Source organism: Megalops cyprinoides, chromosome 3 (genome assembly GCF_013368585.1).
Source record: "Megalops cyprinoides isolate fMegCyp1 chromosome 3, fMegCyp1.pri, whole genome shotgun sequence".
In the NCBI taxonomy this organism is placed as follows: Eukaryota; Metazoa; Chordata; class Actinopteri; order Elopiformes; family Megalopidae; genus Megalops; species Megalops cyprinoides.
In genome coordinates, this window is record NC_050585.1 from 21,704,216 (window position 1) to 21,718,851 (window position 14,636).

At 47.4% G+C, this 14,636-nt stretch overlaps 1 protein-coding gene across 2 annotated transcripts in view; it reads left to right on the forward strand.

The window, feature by feature from the left end:
* Positions 1–1,182: 1,182 nt before the first annotated feature.
* LOC118775151 (LIM domain kinase 1-like) overlaps positions 1,183–14,636 on the forward strand; it is a 30,889-nt gene continuing 17,435 nt past the window's right edge. Inside the window, exons 1-2 of one of the 2 annotated variants that reach the window (XM_036524899.1) lie at positions 1,183–1,452; positions 3,180–3,279. In XM_036524899.1, coding sequence (XP_036380792.1) covers positions 1,395–1,452; positions 3,180–3,279 — 158 coding nt within the window. In that variant the 5' untranslated portion in view covers positions 1,183–1,394. Of the gene's footprint in view, positions 1,453–3,179; positions 3,280–9,265; positions 9,322–14,636 lie in introns of those variants that run through there. The other variant, XM_036524900.1, reaches the window with a different exon arrangement.

Genomic DNA, 14,636 nt, shown 5'->3' on the forward strand with positions numbered 1-14,636 from the left:
ATTAAAATTGTCAAAACATGAACATATCTATAAAACATATTGTAGACGTATTATTTTGTGACATCATTTCCTCATAGGAGGATTCCATTTCAGAATGCCTGTCTTGGCTTGTTTCTTTGCTTTAGGATTGTCATATAGCAGATTGTTGGGTCGTGGAGCAGCTGCAGTCAAATCCATTTAGATTCTGAATTTGCAGATTTAATATTTTTATTATTGTAATTCACAGCTTTGTGCTTGTCTTTTTACTTCTACTTGGACAAAAAGTTGTAATTTATGAAATGAAATCAACTGATTTTTTTTGGTGTTGCTTGTGCATTTCAGTCACTGTGGACAAGTGTATGTGTATTAAACCAATTTTTTGTTTGCTTTCTGGTGCATTTTTTTCCCTCAGCGATATTTTATTCTGCTGATGTGGTTGTGTGCTTTTCTTTTGGTCTACTGGCTGTCTTGAGTCTTCCTTCAGTAAGTGCTCTGAAGAGCGAAGATGACAGCTCTTAAGTGCGCACTGTAAGTCTGCCACAAATGCCCATTTGGGACATGTATAAAATCTGTTTACCACAAATAACAGTTATTGTATTTTCTTGTTATTTTGCTCATTGGTGTATCTGAAGAGTCTTTTGTCTTACATGGGATTTTATATTTGTTAAAATGACTGGGATGAGGGGGGTTGGAGTGGGATAATGCACTTTTGCCTATACTTTTTTTTTCAATTAGCTGGGGAAATCCTGGCATTGTAACCTCTTCAGTAAATAGATGAATAAAACAGAATATTTCTTGTGAAATCTGTGTGGTGTCTTTTTAGAGCAGTTTCTGTTTTTAGTTTGTGTAGTTACATTATCTTGTAGTATGGCCTACATAATACATGTGCTCTGTGAAATCTTGGTCGTGGAGCGTAATAAATTAAATGAAATAGTTATTCCTAGAAGTAATTTCACATGTAGTGATATACAATTATCATAATGCGTTTCGCTTTAACACGTTTTCATACTAAAATATTAGTAGGAGACGCCAGCTTTGCATGCTTCCGTTTTTACTCGCGCGAGCTTTGTAACACTGTAAATGCAAGCACATGACTCCACAGTAAAATATGACATATAATGTGTCGCGCAGCATACCTCACCCACGCGCCCGCCCCCTCCTTTGCGCAGACGAATTTCCATTCACTTTCCAGGGATCGATCTCAGTTGGCCAACCCCAAGCTTCCCTCCCGCGGCTGCCTGCGCGCTCTGTTTTCGCTGGCCCATCCTCCGTCCCTGAAAAGCTGCCCCATCCCTTCCTCCTTAAGCGTTCGCGTGCTCAGTGCGGATACAGCAGCGGGCTGCGCTAGGAGAGCGGATTCTCCAGAGTTCCTGTTACTGAAACAAGCTCTCGCGGAGCTCCCGGTCGGTGGGTGAATGAGGTTGATGCTGTTCTGCTGCACGTGGAAGGACGAACGCATGGGAGAGGAGGAAGGTGAGGCAGGTGCTGTGTTTAACGCCGGAGGTGTGGTTGATTGTGAGGAGGAAGGGTGTCAGCGTCTTCTCCTAATAACGCACGTTGCAGTGCAAGACGACGTCGCATACAGTCGCTGGAATAATAATAGCGCTATGGTGGGGATGCGCACAATGCGAAGCAGAGATGTCTGCGCGACGGAACAATCTAGTGTTAGAACTTTAAATGTGCAGTTAATTCTTGGTCATACCAAAGACCGTGTCTTGCTGGGTGCGGGATTTTGCTGCAATAGCCATTTGAAGTCTAACGAGACATACCAACGGTTTACTCACAGTGATGAATCAGTATTCGCTTTTATTATTAAACAGTGTATTAAAACAGACAAAGTTGAAAACGAGTTCGTTAATGTATTAGAATGTGAAAGTGTTGTGTGCAAAGCATCGGTCAAATTTTGTCAACATTTACAAGACAAGCACAAAAGATATAACTTGCCAAGTATAGGAATTGACTTAAGTCAGTCTCCACTGAGATTTACTGTCTTACTGGCGTTTTTGAAGTAGAATAGTTATTGTAAAGAGATGATTAAACATATATACTCTAATGTAGGTTTACTATCTATTTTGTTGCTTGCACGTACGTACGGCATAGAGGGAGCGTGGTCCCGAGTCTGCAGTTCTAAAGCGATGTACTGAAACCGTTTGCGCATTTCATCTCTTAAGTATTTTACGGAGAATGCGGACTGTCGGATGTTTTTTGTTTTGTGTCGTATAGAAGGTCCTGAACATTCTTGCAGCACAGTGTAAGCGCGATGTGGAGTGGAATGAGTCCTCGGCGTATTACTTAGCACTCTCACTAATTGGCTGGCTGCCTGCTTGGCTCCGAAAGAGGAGGATCGATACGGCTTTTCTCTTTACAGAGATAGTAAGCGGGTGCTCGACACAAGTTGTACTTTAAGTAATGTTATCTGATCCTCTCTTGGGCTTTTGTTTGAAAAAGACGAGGACAGATTGGAAAGCCGTTTCATGGCTGATTCTTTCCTGGTAGAAGAATGTAACTCCTGTGACCTTGCCATGTTTTGGCAAATGCAAGGTTGCTGACGCAGCCACATACTTGAATCACGTGCCTGTATTCGATCAATGTGTTCTGCCAGTGACTTCCCCTGAACCCACAAGCAATCGATGGCGTTTGGGGAAGAGCCAGAGGAGTAAAACGTCACTTGTCGGAAGAAGCAATTCCTCTTGATGTAAAGGAACAAATGCAATTTGTGTCGCATCCTGTCCCATAATTGTCTCACGCAGACACTGAGGTGCAGTCCCCATTTGCACTCGCTGGGCTCACTGACAGACCCTGTTTCCTGTAGGACACTGTGGCTACATGACAACATCCATCCATACGTGTGTCAGTGCTGTCCCCATCCATACGTGTGTCAGTGCTGTCCCCATCCATACGTGTGTCAGTGCTGTCCCCATCCATACGTGTGTCAGTGCTGTCCCCTTGTGTGTCACCACTGTCTCTATACATGTGTGTTATTACTCACTTCATCCAAACCTGTGTTTGTTTCCATGCTGATGCTATCCCAGTTTATTTGAATCAGCTCAGCACATATTTGTGTGTGTGTGTGTCTGTGTGTCTGTGTGCATGCACGTATCAATGCTGACTGCCTCTGTCAGTGCTGCTGGGAGTACTGCAGGTGGTGTGAACTTGCCTGTGTGTCTAACACCCCCTGCCTGTGTGTGGGTGTATTGCAGCTGGTGGGAACTTGCCTGTGTGCTCAGGATGCAGACTCAGGATCTATGATGATCAGTACCTGCAGGCGCTCAACGCGGACTGGCACGCCGTCTGCTTCCGGTGAGTTTTTGGATCTTCTCTTTCTCTGAATCATCACTGTGGGACCAACATGTACACCCAGACAAGACTTGTCATGAGCATCATATTGTACATATTGAATAAGAAATGTTCCATAATGGCATTCCTTTTGCCCTCTAGTGGTTAAGTGCTGCTACTGGCATTGTCTGTAGAGGGAGCGGCCTGCTCACTCTTCCTGTTGCTGCTTCCTTCTCTGAGAACAGATCACTGACTCCAAAGCATTGGCACAGCAGGGTCTTTGTGTGTTAATTTGTGGTAATAGTCTGATATCTGGTGCGAGGCCCTTTCCGGTTACCTAATTACGCTCATGTTTGGTCAGCTGTCTTCAGCGGCGGCTGAAAGGCTTGTGTCTGCCCTAGAGCTCCTGTTTTCACATGAGCTGAAGAGAATGGAGCTCAGTGTTTGTGCGATTTAAAAGGCCAGTCAGTGAGTACAGACAGTGGGAATCTCCCCGCTTCGGGAGGGAGGGGCCTGATCTGATGTCAGAGCTGCTGCTAGGTCAGCTGGGCTGCAGAACACCACTAAATGAAAAGCATCTAATGAAGCGACACATGGCGGATTAAGTGTGTGCGATTGGTGCGAAGTTGGCAGGCAGGGCTGTGGTGTAAGAATGAGTCACTGCTGCATAGCTTTCCAGTATGCAGCACACAGTCTATTCAGCTCTGTGTGCTTGAAGCAGAGTGTGTGTGTGTCAGAGTGTTCATATAATTGTGCTGTGTGTGTGTGTCTGTGTGTGTCTGTGTGGTTGTGCCATGTGTGTCTGTGTATGTGTTTGTGTATGTGTGTGTGTGTGTGTGTGTGTGTGTGTGTGTGTGTGTGTGTGTGTGTGCATGTTGTTGTGCCATGTGTGTGTGTGTCTGTGTATGTGTCTGTGTCTGTGTCTGTGTGTGTCTGTGTCTGTGTCTGTGTGTGTCTGTGTGGTTGTGCCATGTGTGTCTGTGTATGTGTTTGTGTGTGTGTGTGTGTGTGTGTGTGTGTGTGTGTGTGTGTGCGTGTTGTTGTGCCATGTGTGTGTGTGTGTGTGTCTGTGTGTGTGTGTGTGTGTCTGTGTATGTGTTTGTGTGTGTTGTTATGCCGTGTGTGTGTGTGTGTGCATACGTGCCAGTGTGTGGCTCATGCATATTACAGGCCAGGCACTTAACACGGCACAGTTAACACACTTAGTTTATTGATCACCTCCCTTGTGGCCCCTGGAGACAGGCCCAGCAGAAGGGGTCAGGGGTCATCCTCCTGCCCTGACAGCGCTGTCACTCCAGCAAGGACAACCCTGCCTCCTCCACATGCCTCATGGGCAAATGCAGGCTAGCCGCCCCCCGGTCTCCACTCTGGTCTGTGGGGGATTGAATACGACACTGCCTCCCTACCAAAGTCAAAACTGTGCCTGCACCTCAGATATAGAATTACTAGATCTGACACTCTACTGACTGCAGGGGTATCATGGCCACTGCTTAGCCGTGTTAGGTAGGTCTGGCCTCCAGCATTTCTAGCTGATGAAGCTGATTCTGTTTAGGGATCACAGAACAGCAGTGTTTGTTCTTTAAGGACAGTATATATCTGGCAGGCTGTGGAAATGCATGGCAGAACTTTTGGGTTATGTCTGATCTTGTAAGGCTGTTTCTGTGCTCAGGTCTTTGCTCCCTGCCGACATTCAGTCCTTTCTTAAGAATTTAAGTGTGATATTACAATTCTGATCCAAGATCAGTAGCAGAAAGTGTCTGCACTATGTGCCTCACTTCTTGAGCATGACAGATATATTTAAATAAACATATAAGTATATTTAAATATATTTCTATTTTGTCTTAGAGCAAAGGAGTTGAATTCAGTATTCATTTATCACATTATTTTATAAAAACATTATATCTATGAGTAAATCATCTTTTGTTTTTTGTTTAATTGATTTTGTTTTGTTTGGTTTTAGCTTTTTCTTGCTACAGATTCGTGCCACTGAAACTGTTTTATGTGTCCCTGAAATGCTGATGTTAGAATATTACTGGTGATGATAATAACAATAATGATAATAATAACAACAATCATCTTGCTTCTGCTTCATCTGTCACTGTGTAAGCATTTATGTGTATACAGGCAGTATTACTAAAATTCATCTCAGTAGAGTTTGGTATTGAATTAGTCCATAAGAATAAAAACACTTAGCACCACCTGTCTTTCACTCACTAGCTCTAAGCGAGAGATGTCTAAGCCCCCTGCGTGGTCCACACTGCCCCCTGCAGGCACTGGGACATGTTTCATCATTACCCTCCTGCGGGTGATAACACCCGGTTGGTGGCCCTCCCTCGTGGTCGAGCGCCCGACAGTGAACCCGCAAAGATGAGTCATCCTCAAAACGCAGGGGAGAGATTCCTCCACAAGGAGTGAGGGGTGTTTGGGTATTTTTTCCTCTCCATCTGGTCCAGGAGGAGTGCAGGCAGACTCCCCATTTCCTGTCTCACCGGAATGCGCAGATAAGGCCAGCTGTCTGCTCATTTCCATCACAGAACTCGCAATTTGGGGTTCCACTCTCACAACCGTGGGAGTGATCTGAGGGGTGTCGTGTTCACATGTGTCAGATTACATACAGAGGGGTGGGGATGACAAATACATGAGTCTCTAATTGGCTGATTGCCTTTTTTATGCATGGTCCTTTTATCCTTTGAGCAGCTCATGAGTCACGCAGTCTCAACTGACCTGCTCTCAGAAGGCCCAGGGTTCTCACCTGTATTCACCTTTAAGATCAACCCTTTAAAAGCAGTGGGAAAAGTGTGGGAGGGGATTAACACATGATAACATGGGGATGTAAGCTTTGGGTCCCACCAAAGAGGAATCTGCCACACCCAAACCAAAACAACAGGATATTACATGATAGGATGTTAAAGGATAGTATACTCTAATGTCTCAAATCTGTACCATATCACAAATGCCAGGCTTGTTTATGTGTTTTACTGTATGTCTGTTTAGCAGGACATGCAAGATGCTTGTTTTGGTGTTACAGCGTGGGCTGACATATACTGATTTAAAGGGACCAGCCCTGAGAAAGAGAGGGAAACAGGCATGAGATTATTTACAGAGTGCGTAAGAAAGGGGCCGTTCTGTGCACGGGAGAAAGGGTCCCAGAGCTGTGCCTATTCTCTCTGGAGTTCCCAAAATAGCAGCGCAGGCCCAGTGCTGGGGCTGGGGGCGGAGGAGCGCGGCTTTCCCAAGAGTGGAAAAACATAACAGCGATCTTCCAAGAACGGCCACAGCACCGGGCATCATGGGAAACAAACAGGCGGCTTTCAGCACAGCTCCATTCACTAGGCCAAACGTGAGAAACCAGTGGGAACGATCTGCCGCAGCACAGAAACAGTGGTGAGGCAAAACACGACTGTGTGCAGGAGAGCTTAGGGAACCTGGCTAATATACAGGGGTTTGCAGGTTCCAACGCCGTTCGGGGCACTGCCGTTGCTCCCTGCATGGCTCTCAGTCTGAGCTGCTTCAGTAAAACGTCCAGCAGGATGATGTGTTAAATGGAAGCTTTGTAAGTCACACTGAATAAAAACATCTGCTGAACATACATCTGACACAGGTTGATTTTGTGGTGGAGAGGGCTTTATCAGTCTTCAATGTATAGTAACTAAGATGCTGATGTGCTGTATTCCTAAAGGGAAAACACAGTGATGCAGCCGTGTGGGGCCAGAGGACCACTGCGTGCACCCACATACACACGCACACACATATGCTCGTCCTGACAAAGCAGTGAGGAGGGGTTACTCTGAAGGCTGCGGTGGACCCCCGTGGCACCCCTGATAAATTGGCTGAGAGGATTACAGGACCCAGAGGTCAGGGTTCAGGGGTCCAGGGTCTTCACATTGACCTCTGTCTGGCTGACATGGCTGAACAGTTTGACCCGCACCACGCAGATACACCGTGTCCACACCCCCGCCTCCGCTTTTGTGTGATCTCACACAAGGAAAATGCGAAGAGTCTGGTAGGGGAGTGTAGGGCGTGGGCTGTTTCTTTTTACATACACATTTACCAGGTCTAGCCGAATACCACAGTGCTATTTCTTCACTGTCATTAATCTCTTGCCTGACAGATACCCCTGAGTAACTAAATCGTCTAACTGTAGATACAAAATAGCGATACAGTGTTAGGCTAAAAATATATACAGCATACTGTAAACACACAGCCACAGGCATCAGAAGTGTACACATATGACTTGTATCATAACAGAATCATTATCGTCTCATACTGTGTCAGGAATGTTTTTTTATGCCGGGGTGGGGAGGTGCTGTCTGGTTCACCGTACCGTTCCTGGTGTTTGGTGGCCTCCTTTAAAAGGGGTCAGTTACCCAGAAGCCTCATTGTGTCTGCAGCAATGGTGAAACATATCCGGGCCTCTCAGGTGAACGGCCACACCACTTACACCTGCTGTCTCATGCCTTATTCACGGCCCTCGCCAGGGATGGGTAACAGTAGTTACACTCCTAATGAAAGCGGCCTGCGGATGCAAGTTACTGAAACATATGTCGGCTGTGAGTGCTAGTGGCTCAATGAGAATATCTAAAGCTCAGATGAGTCTCAACAGAGTCTCACCACAGTCTTACCAGAGTTTGTCTTGCTGGAAACAGGAGTTGCTTGTTGCTAAGATGAGGGTGTTGCAGCATTCTAATTGTCTAGTGAATTCCAGCTGTGTGAATTTTCTGGTGATTGTATGAGAACTGAAATTGTGTTTCTCTCATAAAGAACTTGCAGACACTGCAGTTTTGTGATGACAGTGAGCTTTTCCCAAATGGTATATAAAGCATGGTACTATCGACACATTTTTAGCTTCTTCAATTCCAGATGTGGATGGCGAGCACCCCAGAGGAAATGTCCTTTTCCTGTTTGTTTTGTCCGTGGAGGCACTTATGAGAAAGCGGACACATGTGTGTACTTGTAAACACACAGACCAAAAATGATCTCTCTCATCCTGAGGACTGAGACTGTAATCAATAAAACGGGGTGCTGCACGTGGAACTTTCCTCGAGGATCTGTTAGAAAAGTGAGAGCAGAGAGCTGTGATGAAGGGTTCTCTGCTCTCTTTGAGTGCTGTGATGAAGGGTTCTCTGCTCTCTTTGGGTGCTGTGATGAAGGGTTCTCTGCTCTCTTTGGGTGCTGTGATGAAGGGTTCTCTGCTCTCTTTGAGTGCTGTGATGCAGGGTTTTCTGCTCTCTATGGGTGCTGTGATGAAGGGTTCTCTGCTCTCTTTGGGTGCTGTGATGAAGGGTTCTCTGCTCTCTTTGGGTGCTGTGATGCAGGGTTTTCTGCTCTCTATGGGTGCTGTGATGAAGGGTTCTCTGCTCTCTTTGGGTGCTGTGATGAAGGGTTCTCTGCTCTCTTTGGGTGCTGTGATGAAGGGTTCTCTGCTCTCTTTGAGTGCTGTGATGAAGGGTTCTCTGCTCTCTTTGAGTGCTGTGATGCAGGGTTCTCTGCTCTCTTTGAGTGCTGTGATGAAGGGTTCCCTACTGTCTTTCAGCAGGGTTCTCTACTGTATTGGGACTGTGTGATACAAGGTTGTCTGCTGTACTGGGGCTGTGTGATACAATGTTGTCTGCGGTATTAGAGCTGTGTGATACAAGGTTCTGTGCTGTACTGGGGCTGTGTGATACAGGGCTCTCTGCTCTCTTTGAGCGCTGTGAGAAGGAGCAGCATTAGCAAGGAGCTGAGATGTGACATTCTATCTGCTGTTGAGGGTCACGGGTGATGAAGGGAGCAGGCGAGCGGGTGGGGAGGGTGACTAGGGGAGGGTTTTTGATGTCACGGGGTCATGACTTTTTCCGAGGAAGCCGTGAGTAAGCGAACGGCACAGGAAACAGCTGAAAAAAAAAGCATGTGTGTCCTCAGAGCTCTGTGTGGTGCAAAGTGACAGAGGTGCAGAGGGTGGCCAAAGCACTGCGTCGCCACCGCTGCCGCGGGTTAGCGCGCTCACCTCGGCAGACCGTCTCCTCTCCCTGTGCGAGGAAGCATGTCGCGTCGGCACCAGCGTTACAGGAAGTGGAGCAGGGGAACGTAAGTGTGCAGCCTGGAGATAATCCTGGCACCAGCGAGGCCAAGCTCCGCGGTCAGAGCCATCGCACGGAATGGAGAAGTGTGTGTCTGTCCTGGGCTGTGTGTGAGAGATGGAGCTGTGTGTGCTTGTTTGTGGCGCTGCATGCTTTAAGAACAGCACAGAGCCTGGGGAGTTTTAGGACACGCGTGTGCTGTTTTAGCGTGTGTATTTTCTGATGTGCCTAATGAGCGCGGGTCTGCTGTCCCAGCAGACCACAACACTGAGCGCACAGGAAGTTATTGTAGCTTCTTACTTCTCGTAACGTATTCCTCTTTTGAGTTTGACTGATTACCTGGGCAAATACAATGGTTTTGAAGAGAGTAAGTGAGCATATGTGTGTGTGTGTGTGTGTGTGTGTGTGTGTGTGTGTGTGTGTGTGTGTATGAGTATCTGTCTTTGAGTGTGCCTGCATTTGAATCTGTTTGTGTGTGTCTGTATGCATGGCTGTGTGTGTGTCTCTGTGTATTTGGTGTGTGTGTGTGTGTTTGTGTCTGTTTGTGTGTGTGTGTGTGTGTGTGTGTGTGTGTGTGTGTGTGTGTGTGCGCCTGTGTGTGTGTGTGTGGAGCAGGGGGATAGGGTTGGAGCATGAAATCCTGCACATGCACACACAGATACATGTGCAGAGTAAGGTATTTTTAGCCACCCTCAGAGTGTGTGGTAAAGGTTTGTGTAGGTAGCAGCACAGATATTCTATCATGACCAGATATTCAGCTCCAGTGTTCTTTGTCTCCTTCGTCTTGGTTGCTCAGGTGCTGCTGGCCTTCCTATGCTGTGTGATAAACCATGGCCCTTCAACCATGTTCATAACAAGCCAGCAAATCAGATGTGTAGCTTCAACAAAGGGAGAGGTCAAATTATCAGTACGACATCCATTTTTGAGTATGACAGCATGTGTATCTGTTTTGTGTGTGTGTGTGTGTCTATGTTTGAGTGTGTGGACAGAGTCTCTGCCCAGAGTTGCATTGGCATCTGCCCTGTGGGATCCAGGCCAGGGAGAGGGGCACCATGCCGGGGAGGGGTGCTTGAGTGCAGTGGCCCAGTGCATGCTGGGGGTTGGGCTAGAGCAAAGCCTGAGGACACATACCTTCTGCCGGAGATGCCATGAGCGTGGCATTCTCTAATGGTCTGGGGCAACAGTGCGGTGTGGGGCTGAGGAGCCCGTTGGTGGTTCAATTACCAGGTGGGACACTGATGTCGTACCCCTGGGCAAGGTTCTTACTCCAAACCGCCTCAGTAGCCATCCAGCTGTGGAGAGTGATTTGTAAATTCCCTCTGGATAAGAGCGTCTGCGATGGAATCAAACGTGCTTTAAGTCTTTGACTCCAGAGATTCTCATACTATACAGGGGCACAGCGAATGCTGAGGAGGAGGGGCTGTCACACTTTGGATCAAGAGGGGATGACCCTCCATAACCTATGAGCTTGTGCATTGATCAGCTGAAAATTAATTGTCGATTATTGGTGAGTGTGTATGGCCCGATGATTGATGGATTTAACGATTCTGAACTTCCCCTTAAAGGGGTGGTGTGCGGAGAACTTCTGTATGTGATGTCATGCAAGAATGGACGTGTATTTCTGGGCCTCAATGGCTTTTCAAACAACAGAAAGAAGAGGAACTGTACTCTTGCAGCAAGGACACTGAAACATAGAGATCAATCCATTTCTCTCTTGATACACAAGCAGAAGCAACTAGAAGGAAACATATTTACATATAAAGTATACATATATGTTTTTATTAAGGCAACGGGCACATATTCTGTGCTGGAGGATTCAGGTCCTTAGGTGGCAGGCATCCCTGTCTCTGCTGTTGTACCTGGCGGCTCCTGGGCAGAACAACCTCCTGCTTCAGCTCCTGCTGCTTCCCAGGGGTCTGTCCTGGTTGATCCCCGGTGTCTGATATAAGCCCTTATTGCATCACACTTTGTCTTTGTAAAAGCGAAAATGAGCAGTGTTAGGGGTGACAAATTGGGCAGAGCAGCTGCGTGCAACTCTGATAACCAATTGGATGGTCTGGGAGACAGGGGTGCATTGCTTAGAACTGATTGGCTGAATAGGGAGACTTTGTGTGGTGCTGAGAGTTGATTGGCGGGTCAGAGAGGCTCGGAACAGCACTGATGGAGGAACAGATGACATCTGATCTCAGCACAGTGGGATTATTGCCTTTCCATTTTCCCTCTTTACTTGGCAGCGTAGAATACTGACTCTATAAATAGCATTGAACATTGAACCAAGGGCTGGGGGTTTTGGGGGGGGGGGGGGGGGGGGGTGTTGCTTAAATGAAACCCAGTTCCGGAAGGATCCGGGAGATTTGTTGGCACAGATGTTCTCTAAAGTGGAGAAGCAGATGTGGAGCGCCTGGACGGGGTCCTGCTTGTGCGGCTGTCACAGCCAGTGATGCTGAAGGAGACCTGATGGACTGCGCTTTGCTAATGCTGCCAGAGTGCTGAACAGGCCAGCGCAAAGCCTGCCTCCTGCTCCAGCCCTCAAAACCAACTGCTCGCAAACTTACTCTGTTATTATATAACATTCTATAGTCATGCAGTATTACATAATCATTATATGGGATTATTATATCATCATTGCACGAACATATATTATTAAACTGTTATATAATATTATATTGTACTTTATATACTGAAACAATAATACAATATCGCAAATATATATATATAAAACACATTGTCTTATTATCGAAATATAACTATGTATATATTTACCATGTTGTGTTATTGTGGAATCATTAGACTGATGTACAAGCAGGATAAGGCAGTTGGTTAGTGATGTGGATTATGGACTGTGGAAGTTCCAGTAGGAATGTGGAGACTTGCTTGCCTCACGGGAAACATTTCACCGCGGTTATCTTAAGTGGTGTGCAGTGTGTTCAGCGGGTGGATGGGTGTGTAGTTTACACCCACAGCAAGGACAAACCCACAAAGGTCACGCTTCCCTTTGTTTCTGGGAGAGCCTGTAAAACATCCCTCCAAAGACACAGCCCCCCTTTGTTAGGAGAGATGGCATTTACAGGAGAAAAGGGGAAACTGGGTGTTCTTTCTGAGTTTATTTTAGATGGACCCTCCCCTTCCCGCCCGTAGGCCCTTATAGATTAAAAAAAACAGCTTTGTGTAACTAATTTCTAAACAAAAGAAGCTTATAGCATTCAGTTTCTGGAACAAAGGTGCTGCTGTTTTGGTGTGGTCTGGGGCAGTGTGCGGTGTGGGGTGAGGAGCGTGTGCGTGTCGTGGGGGTGTGTAAAGGTCAGCGGGGCGGCGGAGCCACTGGTGCAGGCAGCGTGGCTGCAGCGCCGTGCTGTGTGAGTTACTGGGCTGCGGTGGGGGACCATGTGAGAACACACATTCTTCTCCCCCCGTGGGTGAAATATGCAGCCAGTTGACAGCCAGAGAGGGATTAGCGCTCACAAAGAGCCTGGCAACCTGGAAAGGTTTAGAACAGCTATAGAGTTCCAGCACATCACAGGTACCGGCTCCGCTCTCCTCAATGGGCCCTCTGAGTTCTCGAACAAAATATTTACCCCACTCAAAAGGCTTGATTCAGCCCTGTTTGAAAACAAAAAAAAATCTGTTGTCTCGCTTATTTTTATTGCTGCTCATTGTCTGCTTTGTTCATGCTTTGGAAAACTGCAGACGGAGCAGGTGCCGGTGCGGCGCGTCAGGGGTTAACTTGTGCCTCGTGCGTGTGGATTGTGCTGAGCTTGCTACTGTTACATGCTGGAGCTCTGATTGGTCCTCAGATGTCCTGGCAGCACTGTGAACACACCCATTGGGAGGGGCCTGCAAAAGCATGAGGTAATGTCTTTCCACAGACGGGTGACATCATTCTCCCGCTGGCGGAATGGTGATGATGGGACTCAAAGCCAGTTGGTGTTCTGGCATGGGTTTATCCATTTTTCCCCAGGACAGATTTGGCTGGGAGAAGTCACCTTCTGTTGGCTTTTTTACATCCTTATTGCTAAATATGTTCAGGTTTGTGCATCCGAGCGAATGTTCATTTTTAGAGAGCTATTGTTTTCTGTTGTGCCCTAAGCCGAAAATAAGTACTTGCGAGGTGTGAGTGATTAGCAGTGTAATTTCACTGGATGATGACATCATGGCTTGGCATGTTTGGCTGGATTGGCCCGACGGCTTGACTTTGAGTCGGACAGCTATCCTGGCCACGAATAGCAGCAGGCCTGCAGACCCTGTGCAATGACATCGGTCCTCCTGGCCCCCGTCTGGCCCACCGGCTAGAACATTCCTTTTGTTCCGGGGTTTTGTTGTTTTCCGAAAGGACTCAGGGAATCCCCTCCGCCACAACCCCCCCCCCCCCCCCCCAACCCCCTCAGCCTCCCCTCTTTCCCCTGTCCTGTGTTTCCATATCAACAGTGTCGATCCACCGTTGCCATGGCAACCCCCACCGTGACCGTGCAGTGTGTCTTTACTTTGAAATTCTCAAGAAGGTCTAATCCGCAGCCTCCATTGTGATCGTGTTTCGCTCCTTCTCCCCGTCCCCTCCCTGTAATTTCATTCCCAGCCTCCACCTCCTGCTTTACTCCACCCAGCCCCAGCGCAGCTTCCTACAGGAAACTCTGCCTTCATTTCTCATCGTTAGTGTGTCAGTGTGCTGCCGTGACAGGAAGTGATTGAAAGAGGAGCTTCCTGTCTTGTCTGTCATAGTGAAATGCACACCCCTCAGCTCTGTGGGCCGGGTGGATCGGGTTTCCTCGCAGACTGATAGTGAGGTATTCGGAAACAGAGGCCACTGCCCCTGCTGCTGCCCGTGTTACAAGCCTTCCCTAATCATTAAAAACCGAGTGCGGTTTGCGTTCCCAGCAGTCTCACCTGGCCAGGTGTTTTAGGCATGTGAAATTGATTTCTGGGCCTATGGGGGAGTCAGTGGAACGATACCAGGTGTGTTTCTCCAGAGGAAATAAATTGCAAGTGCCAGTGAGATGTGGAATTTTAAGATGGTTTTTTTTTAGAACAGCCTAGCCAGCTAACATGGAACAGCAAACAGCAGCAGGCAATGAAATATCATATTTCCTTTTCTCTTCTGGTATTCCCCACCAGTATATGCATCACCTTTAGATGTGAGCTGCATCTGCTTAAAGGCATCCCTGCCAACATCAGCTTGTGTGACCTCTGACCCCAGAACTGCACTCTCCTTAGATTTCCCAGCAATCTTGTCAGCTGCTGTATGTGATTGGCAGCAGAGTGAGAGCATATCGCCACAGCAACAGAATAACCTTGCCCCCGACCCTGGATTAAGATTCTGACGCCCAA